Raw genomic sequence first — 16571 nt, 5'->3', positions numbered from 1 at the left:
CCCAGTCATAAATAATATGACATAGCACTTTCCACAGCTACTGAGAAATCAAAAACATTCTTTTAATCATGAAATATATACCGTTTTTGAAATAAAGAATTAGAGGAATAATTTATATAAGTAATTCAGAAAATCGTGCATGTCCTTTATGTGAAGTCAAATCCAGTGCTAAAGTATGCGAGGTCATTTCTGATTATTTAAGTTATTTCTCTCCACAAAAGTCCAAAGAAAAGCATAATGGATGCATTCAGTTCAATTATTATATTTACGAAGAAAAGTGTGATTTAACATTTGTGTACTAGAATCCTTTAAAAAATGCTAAACATTTATGTAAGAAAATTTTATCAATATGTTAAAAGAATGAATAACCCTAAAGGTATATTACGTTTCAAAACCTAGTCTAGGAGTGCCTGGGTGGTTCAGACCTTTGGCTCAGGTCATGATCTCAAGGTCCTAGGATGAAGCCCCACGTCTCTGTCAGGCTCCCTGACAGGGAGCCTGCTTCTCCCTCTCCCTCTGCTCCTCCCCCTGTTTGTGCCCTCTTGCTCGATCTCTCTCTCTCTCAAATAAATAAGTAAATAATCTTTTTAAAAAGTAAAATAAAATAAAACCAAATCTATACTACCATAAAACAAATCCGATACCTATTATAGTTAAAAATTAAAAATGGTACATCTGTGTCTTTCGTCCGAAATCATCATACATATTTAGTAACTAGTGTACCATTTTTATTCACATTTTAAATAACATAAACATTATTATCTATCAGGAGAATCTTTAATAAAAGTCATGTATTTATAATTTTGGTATACAGTATAAACAATAAAGGAGAAAATATTTTTAGACAGAGTAGTTCACTCCAGATGTTACCAAGGTAACTAAATTCCACAGCCTTCCATATTTCATTCGTGAGTAAATCAGCATGTTTTATGAAGAACAAATGAATGATTTACTTATTTGTATAAAATATATATTCACACATTTTATCATTTAAATGGTAAAAGAACCAGTAATGTCACACGCCCCTGTTTCATAAATCAAAATTTAAAACAAAGTTTTTGATGTCTATATTAGAAAAATTCAATGTAAAGAGTGAGCAGACATTAAACTGAAGCTAAATTAACCGTTTTTTCTTGTCTGGTTTCTTGTAACCATGTTAATGATTTTTATTTTCTCTTCCTTCAAGATACTTTTTCAGAATTTGAAACCACACATCTCAGACTCCTATTTATCATAACCAACTCATACCAGTTTATTGCTTTAAAGGGGAAATCTCCTTCCTTACCCAAGATAATTTGCTCCATCCTAAGTGGCTGCTGGCGTGTGGATACCCAGTGCTGAGATCTGTAGGTATGGCCTTTAGGTTCACAGGGCCAGAACGCTGGTGCTTCTCTCAAGTTTCAGCCTGGGTACCATAGCATTGGAACTAAAAACTCTGTGTTTGAGTACCAAGGAAAAAACGGCACCTGGAGCTTTGGAAATTAAGAGTGCCCAGGGTACCTAGCAACAGAAGAGAATGTGGAATGTGATGACAGGTAGCGTGGCATCCAGTGACATCAGGAGTGCCGTTAGATGTTTGGGTCACTTTGCTCTGAGGTTGGTTTCGCTGGGACGGATTTGGGGGTGTGCCCAGGGCCATCCAATTGAGCTCAGCTGTGGCTCTTGCCTGTAAAGGTGCAGTAACACTAACCATAGTGGCCAGCTATTCATTTTCTTCTTTCTCCTTCCCTACTTCCCATTCCCTCCACCAATTAGTACACACCCTAGAAATACTATTTGTTTAAATTATGTCTAACGTCGTCACGAAATTCAATGGTTAGCTCTCTCTATATAAAGAGAATTAACCTATAACAGCAAGTACGACGTGTATGTATTTAAGTATACAAATATACATATATGCAGATACACGTCTATCTCTCTATATATAAACATAATGTGATGTATATATATTTGAAATCTCCCAAAGCACCTGACCTACATTCTTATTCAGTTACTTTCAGTAGTTCTTCATTATGGCCTTTAGGCCAAATGCCCTGGGCAAAATGAATAGGAAAATATATATATATATATTCCTCATTTTAAGATTACTACTTGGAAATTTAGTCCAAAAATCCAGGTCAGGTGCTTATAGGGTCCAAAAAGCTTTTAATGGTTTTCCCCAAAATGTACCGCAGTCCTCCACCTCTAATCCTTTGGTGCCTCCTTAGAAAACTGCCCTTTAATATCTCACCATAAAGCTAACTTTTAAATCCAAAATACTGATGTAAATAACCCTGTATCAAAAGATTGGTACCTTAATACCCAAAAAAAGTAGAAAAAATTTTAAAAATCCTTCAAAATCTATTTGCAAAATGGAGTTTAGGGGCCAGTCCCCTTTATCACTTTGTCACTCCTGACCTCTGCTCTAAGTCTTCTCCCAGCCTAGGGTCTCTATAAAATAATGGAAGTATATCCATTGCTAGACTATACCCTACATCTTTTTCTTTCCTTTCAATTTTTTATTTAAATTCCAGTTAGTTAACAGACAGTGTAATATTAGGTTCAGGTGTAGGACTGAGTGATTCATCACTTACATACAAAACCCAGTGATCATCATAAGTGCCCTCCTTAATACCCATCACCCATTTAATCCATCCCCTCCCCCACCCACCTGCCCTCCAGCACCCCTCAGTTTGTTCTCTATAGTTAAGAGTCTGTTTTATGGCGTGCCTCTCTCTTTTATCCCTCTATGTTCAAATGTTTTGTTTCTTAAATTCCACATATGAGTGAGATTATATGTCCATACTCTACATCTTAGACCATAGCTCCCTCTACTCTGCAACATGAAGCAGGCAATCCAGTCTAAATAAATCCTTTGTGAGAACACAGGCAGCAACCTCTTTGACATCATCCATAGCAACTTCTTACTAGACATGTCTCCGGAAACAAAAGCAAAAATGAACTACTGGGACTTCGTCAAGATAAAAAGCTTCTGCACAGCGAAGGAAACAATCAATAAAACTAAAAGGCAACCTACAGAGTGGGAGAAGATATTTGTAAATGACATATCTGGTAAAGGGTTAGTATCCAAAATCTATAAAGAACTTGCCAAACTCAACACCCAAAAAACAAATAATCCAGTTAAGAAATGGGCAGAAGACATGAAGATACATTTTTTCAAACAAGATTTACAAATGGCTAACAGACACATGAAAAGACACTCAATGTTACTCATTGTCAGGGAAATACAAATCAAAACTATGAGATACCACCTCACACCTGTCAGAATTATTAAATTAACAGCACAGGAAACAACAGGTGTTGGCGAGGATAAAGAGAAAGGGGAACCTTCTTACACTGTTGGTGAGAATGCAAACTAGTACAGCCACTCTGGCAAACAGTCTGGTGATTCCTCAAAAAGTTAACAATAGAACTATTCTATGATCCAGCCAATTGCACTATTAGGCATTTATCCAAATGATACAGAAATACTGATTCAAAGGGGCACATATACCTGATGTTTATAGCAGCATTATCGATAATAGCCAAATTATGGAAAGAGCCCAAATGTCCATCAACTAATGAATGCATCAAGAAGAAGTGATATATGTATATATATATGTGTGTGTGTGTACATACACACACACACACACACACACACACATATTACTCAGCCATCATAAAGAATGAAATCTTGCCATTTGCAACAACATGGATGGAGCTAGAGTGTATTATGCTAAGCAAAATAAGTTAGTCAGGAAGGACAAATACTATATGCTTCTACGTGGAATTTAAGAAGTAAAACAGATGACATAGGGGAAGGAAGAAAAAAAAAGAGGGGGGAGGCAAACCGTAAGAGATTATTAACTACAGTGAACAAACTGAGGGTTGCTGGAGGGGAAGTGGGTGGTGGATGGGCAAAAGGGATCATGGATATGAAGGAAGGCACTTATGATGAGCACTGGGTGTTATATGTAACTGACAAATCACTAAATTCTGCTCCTGAAACCAATATTACACTATATGTTAACTAACTAGAATTTAAATAAAAACTTGAAACAAAGATCGATCCATCCGTCCATCCATCCATCCTTTGCTGGGCAGCTCCATTCCTCCCCCAGTCCAAGACCCTGACATATTCCTGCCTTTGTCCATTTGCAGTTGCCACCTAGAAATTTCTTCCTCGTTTTTCTTATTTCCTTTCTTCAAATCCTTCTGATGACTTTTCCATTCTTTGATTTCTATTTTACTCATCTTTTTTTTAATTTGACAGAGATAGAGACAGCCAGCGAGAGAGGGAACACAAGCAGGGGGAGTGGGAGAGGATGAAGCCGGCTCCCACTGGAGGAGCCTGATGCAGGGCTCGATACCAGGACCCTGGGATCAGGCCCTGAGCTGAAGGCAGATGCTTGACAACTGAGCCACCCAGGCGCCCCTATTTTACTCATCTTCTATAATATTGTTATTAAGTAAACAGCACTGTTCTATCTTTTGTTTTCTTATATGCAAAAACTTTAATTGCTGATTACAAAAGTCTTGCACTTCGAAGTCCGTAACACCACAAAAATCTTTAAAAGATAAGTAATCAACAAAAGTAATCTTCTGTTTTTGTTTGCATTTACAAACTATAATCCACACTATATACTATTTCGTAATGCCATCTTAAACACATACAAAAGAATGATGCTACATTTTGAAGTCAAACATTCACACTAAGGAGCTTACTAATATAAATATATATATGTGTGTGTATATATCTAAGTATATATAAAAACTTAAAGGGCATTGATTTCAAAATGATAAAACCAATATTGAGGGTAAGAAAGTACAGAGGGATTCAGTTTTTCCTCTCCAAAGTGAAGGATAATTTCTTAAAACTTGACCTCTTTATCACTAAGAAGAAGGCACATCACCAAGTAGGTTTCATCTGGTTTTGATTGCAATGAAAAGGGCTTTTCCACTTGACCTTTGTGAGGACAAAATAGATCAGATGGTACTCTAGGCATCTGTAGCACTTCGGGATTGGGCATGGAGCCTGGGCTAATCTCCAACCAGAAAAATTCTGTCAGTAAAAAACAAGATTTAGTACAGGGCCCTGTATTCTCCCTGGGGTAACTTTGCTTTTTGATAACAGCTCCTGACTCTTTTTCCAGCTGGCCATCATGAATTGAGCAGCACCGTTCCCTGACTATCATATTCATACACGCTCAGGAGCCCTCCTTCGTTGAGTGGAAGTATAATATATAAAAAGGAGTTTATTCATGCCCCAGTGCCATATGAGCACAGCCTACCATACAAGAGTTCCTCCTTTAATCTCTGTCTATTGTCTTAAATGAAATTCTTTGTGAAAAATTGAGAATGAAAAATGTCAGCCAGGTGTCCACGATTCTGTGAAACTCGGCGGTGGTACAGTTGCTTTCTTGGACAGGCCCAAATGGACAATGAAATCCATTTAATGAACCATGAGCACTAGGTCTGGTTGCATATTCTCTTTAGAACAAAGATAGTCAGAGGTTATTTTTTTTATGGTATTTCTTTGGCAGCAGCCAAATGGTGTAGAGACTTGAAAAGGGAAAGTTTGGGGGACTTTTTAATAGAAGTTGAAGGAAGGATGATATTGATAGATCTTTCATCATAGGCCAGGGCAGAACAATTGTTTTAGTTGCCTCTAATTAGAGAGGACAGTTACTTGTCCTCAGCAGAATGGAAACTTATTTTTGACTTGGTCCTGAATTTTACTCACCCGTTCTTCCTCCACCACCAGCACATCTGAACCCTCGGAATGTTTTATATACTACCCTTTTCTCCCACACATTAATTTTAATCAAGGAAACCACATCATACTAAAATAAATGAAATAGAGGATTTCCCATGGAGCTATTACTCTTATTCTCTACTCCATCATTGACAAACAATGGACCTTCTAAAATAATGGAATAAACTATTAAAAACTCAGCTATGATGCCACTGAAAGATACAATCTGAGCGTGAGGGGCTGCTTTTTAGGATGTGATATATGCTTTAATCCAGCTCCTGGTTCTTGGGGCTGCCTCCCTCTTAGCCACAATATCAGCCTCGAAAACAAGGCTTTTCTGAGATGGCAGTGACACTTCTCATAATTCTCTGCAGCTATAGGTTCCATTGGCCTGTAAGAAGGACACTCCCACAAAAATAGACAACTGTCCATTTCACACCATGCAGGCCACTATGGGAAGAGATAAAAAGAAGAGCTGTGTGTTCGCCACAATCACTGATCCTGCATACCAAGGGAATGAAAGATGTCCAAAAAACAGAATGGATTGGGTCATAGGCCCATAAGAGCACCTGAAGCATTTCTCATTTCGCTCCGCCAAAAGGAAAATATTGTCAAGGCAATCCTTACAGGCAGAGATAAAATCTCATTCCCTAACATGACATGCCATCTGGAAAATACTCTAAGTAGTTTAACTGCTAGCTAAAGGGAAGAAAATGTGGAATGAGTAGTGGAACTGGTTAGTCATACTATTATAGCTTTGGAAGCAGATGCAGAAAGGAGTACAATATTTATCTGGATTTCTTTGTTTGCTGTCAGGTGTCTGAAGAGTAAAACACTTTTCTCATTTCATTAGGTTTTATTTCCGCTGTTGTATATATGATGTAGTGGTAGTAGATAAATATACTAATTAGTCCATTAATCACATAATTTCAATTGTTATAGAACTAAAGAAGAAATGAACATCACTTGGTGATCTGGCCTCAGAAACTGGGGCTCCTCAATACCATCTCTGAATGCAATAGCTGGACAGGACTTAGATTTCTTTCCACTTGGGGAGGAATGAGGTTGGTTGAGGTTTATGTCAAATAGGTGATAAGTATTCAGTAGGATTATCTTTGGCAATATGAAAGTTACGTGATATGTTATATGCCATAGTGTGGGGTGTGTGTGTGTGTGTGTGTGTGTGTGTGCGTGTGTTTTAGCAGCCAAATGCTGGTAGCTACTAAGCACCCATTGGGTTGGAAACCTAGTGCATATGATCCCTTCCTAGAGCATTTTCCAGATGGCATATCATGTTAGAGAGTGAAAAAAATTTGGAGCTGTGAGACAGAAAAGGGGAGTCATTGAAACTAGGTCTTTTTATCTTTACCTCTAGAAAAAAAGTACAAAAATTACTACCACTGGAGGTACCATGACTTTTCTAAAACTGGGGCTGTTTTTAGTTCCTAACTTTTTCAGATTAGTGGGTGACCAACTCTTCTGTGAATTTTGTCAGAAACTCCAGTACCTCTCCATCAGATTTCCATTCTTTGTATTGTTTTCACTTAATTCAGCCAAAGATAATTTTTTAACTTGAAAAAAGCAACCTTAACTAATGCATATCTGTTTTGCTTTTGAAAAAACTGAGGAACAGAAATGTTTAAGTGACTTGCTTATATCTTACTAAAAATATAACTTACACGTTGAAGGGACTTGAAATCACAATAAAATATAGTCAAAGAACTAGAGGACCCTACGCCCCAAAAGAACATTGTCAGAGGAGAAATACAGTTGAATCAAAGTTAAAGATGTTAATGTGTTTTATTACCTATCAGAAGATCAAAGATTAGAAGTTACACAGAATCAGTATTTTTATACAATATATGGGAAATCTTTTTGACAAAATTATCAAAATATCAAAGAAGTTTCTCTACGTCTAGAGGTATTTAATTATGAAATGTAAGCTATTGAAGGGAAAGTTCCAGTCCTTACTCCTTTATCAACTTATGATTGCAACACAGTAAATATTCAATAATTATTTGTTGAACTGGATAATCACAAGAAGTGATAATCACATATCTATTTAATGTCTGCTTAAAAAATAGACTGTGAGTCTTTTTACATCCTTTTATATGTTCTTGAACTACTTATTGAAATCATTACTACAGTGGATGCTGTGGTAGGAAGAATCTAAAAAGTACCCTTCCCCTCGAGATTCTATACCCTGATTCCCCAAACCTGTAAACGTGCTGAGACACCACTCCTGTGATTATGGAACGTCATGTGGTACAGTGGATCTTAAATAGGGAGTTTAGCTGGGTGGGCCTCATCTAATCACATGATCATTTAATAGCATAGCGCTTTCTCTGGTTAGTGGCAGAAGTCAGAGATACTCAAAGCATAAAGTTTTTTTCAGTGTGCCATTGACGGTTTGATGACGGAGGAGGTCCCATAAGGAGGAATGCAGGCAGTTGAAAGGAGCTGACAGAGACTTCTGCCAACAGCCAGTAAGGAAACAGGGACCTCAGTTCTACGGTCATAAGAGGCTGTCCAGATTTCTGACCTATTGAACTGTGAGCTATGGTTATTGTTTTGAGCTGTTAAGTGGGTGGTAATTTGTAACACAGCAATATGAAATGAATACAGCAACAAACATAAAGGATTTTCTATGGTGTCTTGGGATAAGTAACACCACTCAAAATTATTCAAGTATATTTCATATCATAAGTGTAAATCAGTGGTTCTCAAACTTTAATTGCTTCAGAATTCTCTAGAGAAACTCTTAAAAATGCAGATCCACTTGAACACTAAAAACTTCTACCCCAACAAACCCCGGAAATCTTGGTTTAATTCATCTTAAGGGGCAGGTAATCTAGAAGTAGTTCTCAAAGAAGAGTTTTGGGGCCACATGTGAGAAATTAATGTAGATGATATCCAATAGCTAACTGGTTGAATATGTGACTGTGGGAAGCAACTCTCGATACCAAGAGAACTAAACACAACTGACAGCCATCAAGTCTGAGTTTAGGAAGCCTGAATCTGAGGATATTTTTATCCCATTTCATAAATCTTTAGGAAATTTTCAGAAAAAGATGCCAGCAAGCCAAATATTCTCTCTTAACCAAAACTAATAAACAAGAGCACTTACTGCCAGGGTAGCCCCACTTTTAAAAGACTCATAAAAGAATAGGATTTTTTCCCATAAAACGAATGTAAACACGTAACTAAAGAACTAAAGGCATTATTTCAGGCAAGAATATTACCTTGATTACCTTGATTAGCAAACTCTTGAGAAAGAAGATCTTTCCCGAGGTCAAGTGTATGTTTGCAAAATCAAGAATCTTCACTCATCCCATAAAGCTGCATATCACCTCTGTGCTCATGTGTGCTGAAATCACTGTTGGTTTTGCTCATAGAGTGGGTAAATGGTACCACTCTAGGAAAAATTGTCAAAACCTTCAAAGTTTGTCCTCTGGGTCCCTCACACTCTCTTTCCCATCTTAATGGCCAATCTTCCAGTTATTTGTGTGCACAGTGGCTCAGATCTACGTGATTTTACTAAGGAAGAGATTGACAGATTGATTGATTGACCTTTGACTGAAATTCCCCCACAGAAAAAAATGTTACTTCAGCTAGGCACTTGTAATTTAAACATCTTCTCTCAAATTGCTGAATGAAAGGCTTTTACTCTTGGTATTTTCAGCCATTAGCAAGCAGGTGAAGAAGTGTATTGTATTTTGGGGGTGTGCATAGAGGGAGAAATCTTGCAGTCATACTAGACCTATTTAATGCCCATGTTTTTAGAGTAATTTCGAGGCTAATGATTAGAGTGCATGCTCCATGATATTTTCTCCTAAACCCTCTTTCTTCTCTCTACTGCACTGGGTGAGCCAGGACTACTCAACAAGGAAGCTGAAGATCTCATCCCCAACATTCTGAGATGGCAAGAAACCTGAGCCACTAAAAACTTCCCAGACCTAAAAAACAAACAAATCCTAAAATAGGATTATGAAAGGCTTCCATGCACATTCCATCTTACACTTTGGTCATTTGCTGGTTTGATCTATTCTCCATTTCTTTGCAAACCATCTCCCAGATTTCTTTGCCTATTATCTTATGGTTTAGTTCAAATAATGGGAGACACTGGCAAAGACTGAGGATGGGAGAAAGAGAAAATGGGTGGGTATCCCTACCCTCACTTTACACAGAAACCCCCTCTGATTCGGGGCTCCAGCTCAGGATGATTCTTCCCCATATCCCAGCCCCTGCCAGGAAGTACCTTCCATGAATCTCACACAACCCAGTGGGCAGCTCTGACTCATGGGTTCTTGGGTTCTAGTAACACCAACTCCTCCAACCAACCAACTTTTCCACCTCCGGCTGTAGCAGTGGCTTCCTTCTGTTATTAACTCCTATATTGCTTGATTATCTTCTGTCTAGCCTTTCAGCTCTTCTAACACCATGGTAAATAGTTCCTGGTACTGAGTTTTTCTAATGAATAACATGGAATGGCCTCCATTTTCTACATTGCATTGCAACTGTTACAATTCACCTTATTCTGGCTTCAAGACTCTGTTTTCTATCTTTGATGTTATTATAGCCAATGCTTTGTGATTTTGTCCCTCTTGTTAATGTCAATTCATTGTTTGATATCCAGGAGCTCTCCACCAAACTTTCTTTACTATTTCTACCTCTGGTGTTAGAATCCCTCATCGTCAGTAACAGTGGTATAAATGAACTTATTGGTCATCTTAAAGGATTCTAAGCCAGTACGAGTGTTGGTGGCAATTTATAAAGCATTATTACTTAGACACTTGTCAAAGTACTAGTATCTTTCTAACAAAGACTGTATTATTCTAGATTCATCTGAATATCGTCAATTTGAATCATTACACATTTTAATTATGCAAATCATTTTGTATAAGATTTAAGACAGATCTAAGAATAAAATAACACTATCAGTTTTTCTAATTTAAACAGCTTGATAAGGACAAAATGAAGAACTTGCTCAAGTCACATTGATAGTGACAAATATAGGATTAAAAACTGGCTCCTTAATTCTGGGCCAAATTTCTGTCTAAATTGTATGGCTGCACCTCCACAGGAAACATCTGTCTAGGTATTATGAAGAGAAGAGCCTGAAAAAGACAAATAATATGTATGTGAGGGGAAAAACAAGTTAACTTTGGATTTAGGAAGCTCTTAAGAGACACTAAATTGAAAGGTGTCATCTGAGGCTGCCCATTTTGTAGTACTTCATAAAATCAGGAATCCCAACCAATAGCCTACTATCACCTTCCACTCACTGTAACAAAGGCCTTCTGCCTATCCTTCCTGCAATTAGCATAAATTGAGCAGCTATGATGTTTTTATAAAAGCAGATGAACTTTCAATATCGCCCTGATTATAAGTACAGGCTGACCAATTACATGATATTTATAACTAAAGACAACTGTACTTGACATCCAGGGCTGAATGACATCAAATGATATCATTTTAGGAAACTTGTTAAAGCTTTAAATAAATAGGAGGAGAAAAGATAACATAATTTATGAAATATGAGATAAAAGAAAACCAACATTAACATCAGTATTTGGAGGATACAGAAAACTAACCCTACTCTTAAAAGAGAATAATAACACATATGCTACTTTTCTACTTGAAAAGTGAGTTCATCTCATCACATAAAAAAATCATTTGTAACCACATGTGGTAATGGATGTTAACTAGACTTATGATAGTGACCACTTTACGATATACACGTATATCAAATCACTATGTTGTACACCTGAAATTAGCACAATGTTATGTATCAATTATACCTCAATATAAAAAAAAATCAATAAAGGGTTTATCCAGAGGCCACAGTTAAAATCTATTCAAAGCACAAAGAAGCAGGGGTCCTATGGCCATCCCAAGAGGATAAAGCTCTAACACCACTTACATCCCCACATCTTTCTCTCCCATCACCGATATCACCAGAGCCTAGGTGAGAGGTACCCAAGGACCAACAGCTACCTTCATGGAAGAGGATGTGAAATCTGAATGACTGTGGATGGCTTCATCTCTACGTATGACTGTTTAGTAAGTGCACAAGGTGTGTATACACTTCTAGATGCCAGGTTGAAAGGACTGTAAGTAAATACAAAGGGAAGAAAGAACTACTTGCCCAAATCTAAAATAAAGTACGCTGTAAAAAATAGGAAGCACTGTGCTTGCCATGTAGAGAGTAAACTATAAACCAGGACTTTTATAATGAAAAGTCTTAATAATAGCAGAATCCTTTAAAAAAAAAAAAAAAAAGGAGAATCCTAGACTACCCATCATGAGTCCACATAGCATTCAGATATTTGTTACTGCCCAGGGATAAAACAGTGAAACATTTTCAATAACAGAAATAGTACTTGCTTTTGTTGTATTAATTGCAAATAGTAAATATAGAAGAGTTGTTTCCATGTTTTACATTTCTCAAATTTGGTATACTTGAGTCAATTTAAATAATTAATTTTGTTGGGGCACCTGGGTGGCTCAGTCGGTTAAGCATCTGCCTTCAGCTCAGGTCATCATCTCAGGGTCCTGGGATCGAGCCCCACATCAGGCTCCCTGCTTAGCAGAGAGTCTGCTTCTCCCTCTCCCACGGCCAGTCTCCCCCCCCCCCCATTTGTGTACTCTCTTTCTCTGAAATAAAGAAATAAAATCTTTTTAGAAAATTTAATTTTGTTAATCCCAAATTAAATGACCAATAGTTAGTCCTCACACTGATTTGGGGGGAAAGGAGGATAATGGTTCAAGAGAACCATGGGAGTTCTCAAAGTCATCATCTAGTTTGAAACCAAGCAAACTTTCAAATTACGGATGGCTGAGGAGTTAGGTAGACTCTAATTGAGCGGCCTGGGCAACATCAGGGCAGCCATCTTGCCCCAAATCTTCCTTCTGGAGCACAGGCTTTCACAGACCCATCTCTACTAACAACCGAGGAACACTACTTACACTGATCTTATTTTTTAAAGTCTTGGTTTTCAGAGTTCAAGATTTTTTCCATTATACACTAACTTTTCACACATTTGTCATATTTTTCCAAATATTCATGGAGAGCATGGACCTTGCTTTAATACTCCTTTGAATAAAGTAGTGTATTTAGCAAGTCACAAGTAGAAATATAATGCTTCTTAAAAAGTCAATGGAAGAAGAGAAAACATTTTGGTTTTTGCTGATGTTTTATTCTTTTTGTAAAAATATTGGCAAGAGGTAAGGTCAGCACGAGTTAAAAAAAAAATAAAAATAAAAAACAACTTAAAAATTGAAAGGATTCCCAGGTAATGAAGGGTGCCTCGGTAGCTCAGTTGGTTGAATGTCTGACTCTCGATTTGGCTCAGGTCATATTCTCAGGGACGTGAGATGGACCCCCACAGCAGGTTCCGTGCTCAGCAGGGAATCTGCTTGAGATTCTTTTCCCCCTCCCTCTCCCTACCCCTCTGTCCCCCACACCAACTCACACTCTCATTCTCTTTCTAAATAAAATAAATAAATAAATAAATAAATAAATAAATAAATAAATAAATAAATAAATAAATAAATAAATAAATAAATAAATAAATAAAATCTTTAAAAAAAAGAAAAAAGGATTCCCAGGTAATGAACATTTTTATATTAGTGATACATATGCTCATTTTCGTTAATACTCTTTCTGTCATAACAAATCATTGAATTGCCCTCAAATCAAAATTATAAAATCTGTCTTGATTGACCATTAAAAAACTAATTTCTCTAAGTTTCTATACTGACTGTATCAATTTAAACTCTGAATAATACCAAGATAAGAGCTCTCAGAGTGGGATTATTCCTAGTTAGCCAAGAGCCATTTAAAATATAACTTCCTACCCCCTATGTCTCTCTCTGCTTTCCTAATGTTACACAACCATGGCCATCCATAAAATCTTTCTTTGAATAACGCACAGTAGATTCTGGTTTGAAAGCTATTGTTTCTCGGCTTTAGCAGAGAGGAAACTTTCACTGACATTTGACTGGCCTGGTTTAGAGGGCCATCCAGTGCCAATGGCACCTTTTCAAGCTCCTTCCTCAGTGGCTCTCCATGAAAAGAAACAGGACAGCTAATTTACATTGAACATATCATTTTAGTGTATGGATCTCCTCTCTGCACTCCCTTCTAGAACAAATTAACCTGCCTACTGCCTTGGTAGCCATATGACCTCCCCAGGCCCAAACTACCAAGGTAGGCACCTGACCAAAGGACCATCAAACCATAAGAAGTCAAAGCTACAATCACTGTGGTCAAACCAGAAAGGCAAATTAGCTCAAAAAGATTCTATCTCTTGGAATTTAAACTAACACCTTTCTCTTCAACATGCGGGCTAATGATGAGTAACATCAAAATCACCTGTGAACTTGTTAAAACGATCAAATCCCAGGCCTTATTGCAGACCTACTGAATCAGAATTTGCATTTTAACATGACTTCCAGATAATTGTATGATAGGCGGGGGTGGGGAGAGAAGGGGAGAACAGAAGAGAGGAGAAAAGTGACTGAGGAAAAGCACTTATTTCACTTTGAATAACATAATCACATACAAATCACCTCAGCTATTTTATTATTTAGCATAATACAAATCTCAGAAGCCCAAACTCCTACCTTGGTTAGTAATCGCAGCTAAAGTAAGAACCATGAGGGAGGACTGGATGGAAGGGGTTACAGGGGCCATGAGCAAGCCAAACTGATCAGAGAAAGCCAGAGTCGGGGGGAGAGATGGATACAGAGAAAACGTACACAACAGAGGGACTATAAGTGTGGTAGGTTGGCTTCACACAGTCTTGGTGACAGCATAATTACTAACTGTGCCCCTTCCGACTCCAAATATGTTTGGTTGGGACAATAAATTGTATGATAACCCTGTATATAATTCAATGAGGCCAAAGCAAATTCATGGCCTGGCTGTTCTACACGTCCTACTCTTGGGTTCCTTAAATCGCTGTCTCCCTCATTGTGACATCATTCTTACAAACACCAACACCTCCCTTCTGCCCTCATTATTTGAAGTAATAATGCAAAACTGATGGGAAAAGTATATTGCTTAATTAGTGCTGACTGTTTGCCATTAAAAACAACTTAATATTATACGCTGGGCACTTATTTCATTATATCGAATCCTCAAAGCAGACCCAGCTAATCTAAAATCACAGAGGCACATTCTGGGATCTTGATCGAATGCCTTCCATTAAGGTACCACAGGAGCCAAGGCCCGATTCACAATCAGGGCAGCTGACTCCAGAGCCGCTGTCCTTTGCCCTCACCCACATACATCCCTAGGAGATGACCTCACGTCATCCAATTCTTTCAGTAATGCTGCAAACACCAGTCATGAAAAAAAAAAACCCATGGTATGTATTGTCTCTGGAGTCATATGAGTACTTTTTATAAGATACTATCCTCTATTTTTCTGACAAAACGCTTAGATGATTTGCAGATATGGACTGAACATTATTTTCTAGACTATACTGAACCAAGACATGGAAATTTTTATCTTACTCTATTCAAATATATTTTTACCCGAAATGTGCCTTTTTCCTATAACCACCAAGGTATACTAACCAATTTGCAGTAGTAAATACAGTGACAAAACAACTGAAAATAAGTTAATGGATGAAACCAGAACAAAATTTCACATTTATTCACACACAAATCACCTCAGCTATTATTTACAACTGTTATTAAGAGTGCAAAATGTACTATGACTGAGCGATCCCATGCCTCAGAAAAAGAACTATATTCTCCTTTTTATAATAAGAATCCTGTCTTAAAGGCAAAGGAAAGCAATGGCTTAAGTGAGATTCTAGTTTTGCCCAAATTTTCTGGCATTTGGAAAGGAATCATTCCAATTGTATTTATATTCTTTTTTAAAAAGATTTATTTATTTATTTATTTATTTATTTATTTATTTATTTATTTATTTTAGAGAGAGAGTGCCAGAGAGAGTGCGAGAGTGTGCACACACTCATGGGGGGGAGGGGCAGAGGGAGAGAATCTTCAAGCCAATTCCCCCACCAAACAGGGAGCCTAACTCAGGGCTCAATGATCTCAGGACCCACAAGATTACGACCTGAGCAGAAACCAAGAGTCTGAGGTTTAACCAACTGAGCCACCCAGGCGCCCCTTTATATTCTCAATAATAAAAGCTTTAAATTTCAACTTGTACATGCTTTGTCTTCATATTATCTCTCTTTCTTAAAGGGTACATGCAAGAATGCACCCTAACTTTGCAGGTGCTCCGGTTAAATAGTCACAGATTCCTGAATTCCAGTTCTAATTACTTGTGCTTATTTTTCATTTCAGGGATAGGAACAGGGAATGGGAGGCAGGAATATAGCGAGGTGCAAAGCACAAGGCTTGCCACATACGAGGGGCTTAACAAATTCTAAATAAATCTAAATAATCTAAACAAATTGAAATGAACGAAAGGAAGGAAGAAAAGGAGAGAGGAAGGAACACAAAGGGATGTAGGGACATACTCTCTAGTAATCAAAGAAAATATTTATACTCCCCCCAAACTGGAATATTTGAAGAGCTCTGTTTGTTGACCATGGTTAAAATCAAGGTAATTATTTATTCTGTTGTGTAGCTTGATAAAATTTCTCAGAGAAGTCAGGGTAGGTGAAAACAAATGAAAGATTAAGGGGAACAGTAAGGAAGTGAGTCATAGCAGGGGAAGAGAGAGGGGGACAAGGGGGAATGGGTGAAGAGGGGAAGACAGGAGAGGGGAAGGAGGGTAGGGGGAGGGGAAAACAGGACAGAGGAAGAAAGCAGTTGAGGAGAAGCACTTATTTCACCTTGAATAACATAATCA

At 37.6% G+C, this 16571-nt stretch overlaps 1 protein-coding gene across 2 annotated transcripts in view; it reads right to left on the bottom strand.

Annotated features, from left to right (window-relative positions):
- Positions 1-16571, bottom strand: part of NOL4 (nucleolar protein 4) — a 301648-nt gene that overhangs the window by 201094 nt on the left and 83983 nt on the right. Inside the window, exon 1 of one of the 2 annotated variants that reach the window (XM_045772851.2) lies at positions 1286-1304. The exons of the other annotated variant lie outside the window; for it this stretch is intronic. Within the exon in view, the coding sequence (XP_045628807.1) occupies positions 1286-1304 (19 nt within the window). Of the gene's footprint in view, positions 1-1285; positions 1305-16571 lie in introns of those variants that run through there. 2 annotated transcript variants of the gene reach the window in all.

Source organism: Ursus americanus, chromosome 19 (genome assembly GCF_024610735.1).
Source record: "Ursus americanus isolate L20-20 chromosome 19, mUrsAme1.1.p, whole genome shotgun sequence".
In the NCBI taxonomy this organism is placed as follows: domain Eukaryota; kingdom Metazoa; phylum Chordata; class Mammalia; order Carnivora; family Ursidae; genus Ursus; species Ursus americanus.
Note: the sequence above shows the minus strand (reverse complement) of the source record. Positions and strands in the feature narration are given on the sequence as shown.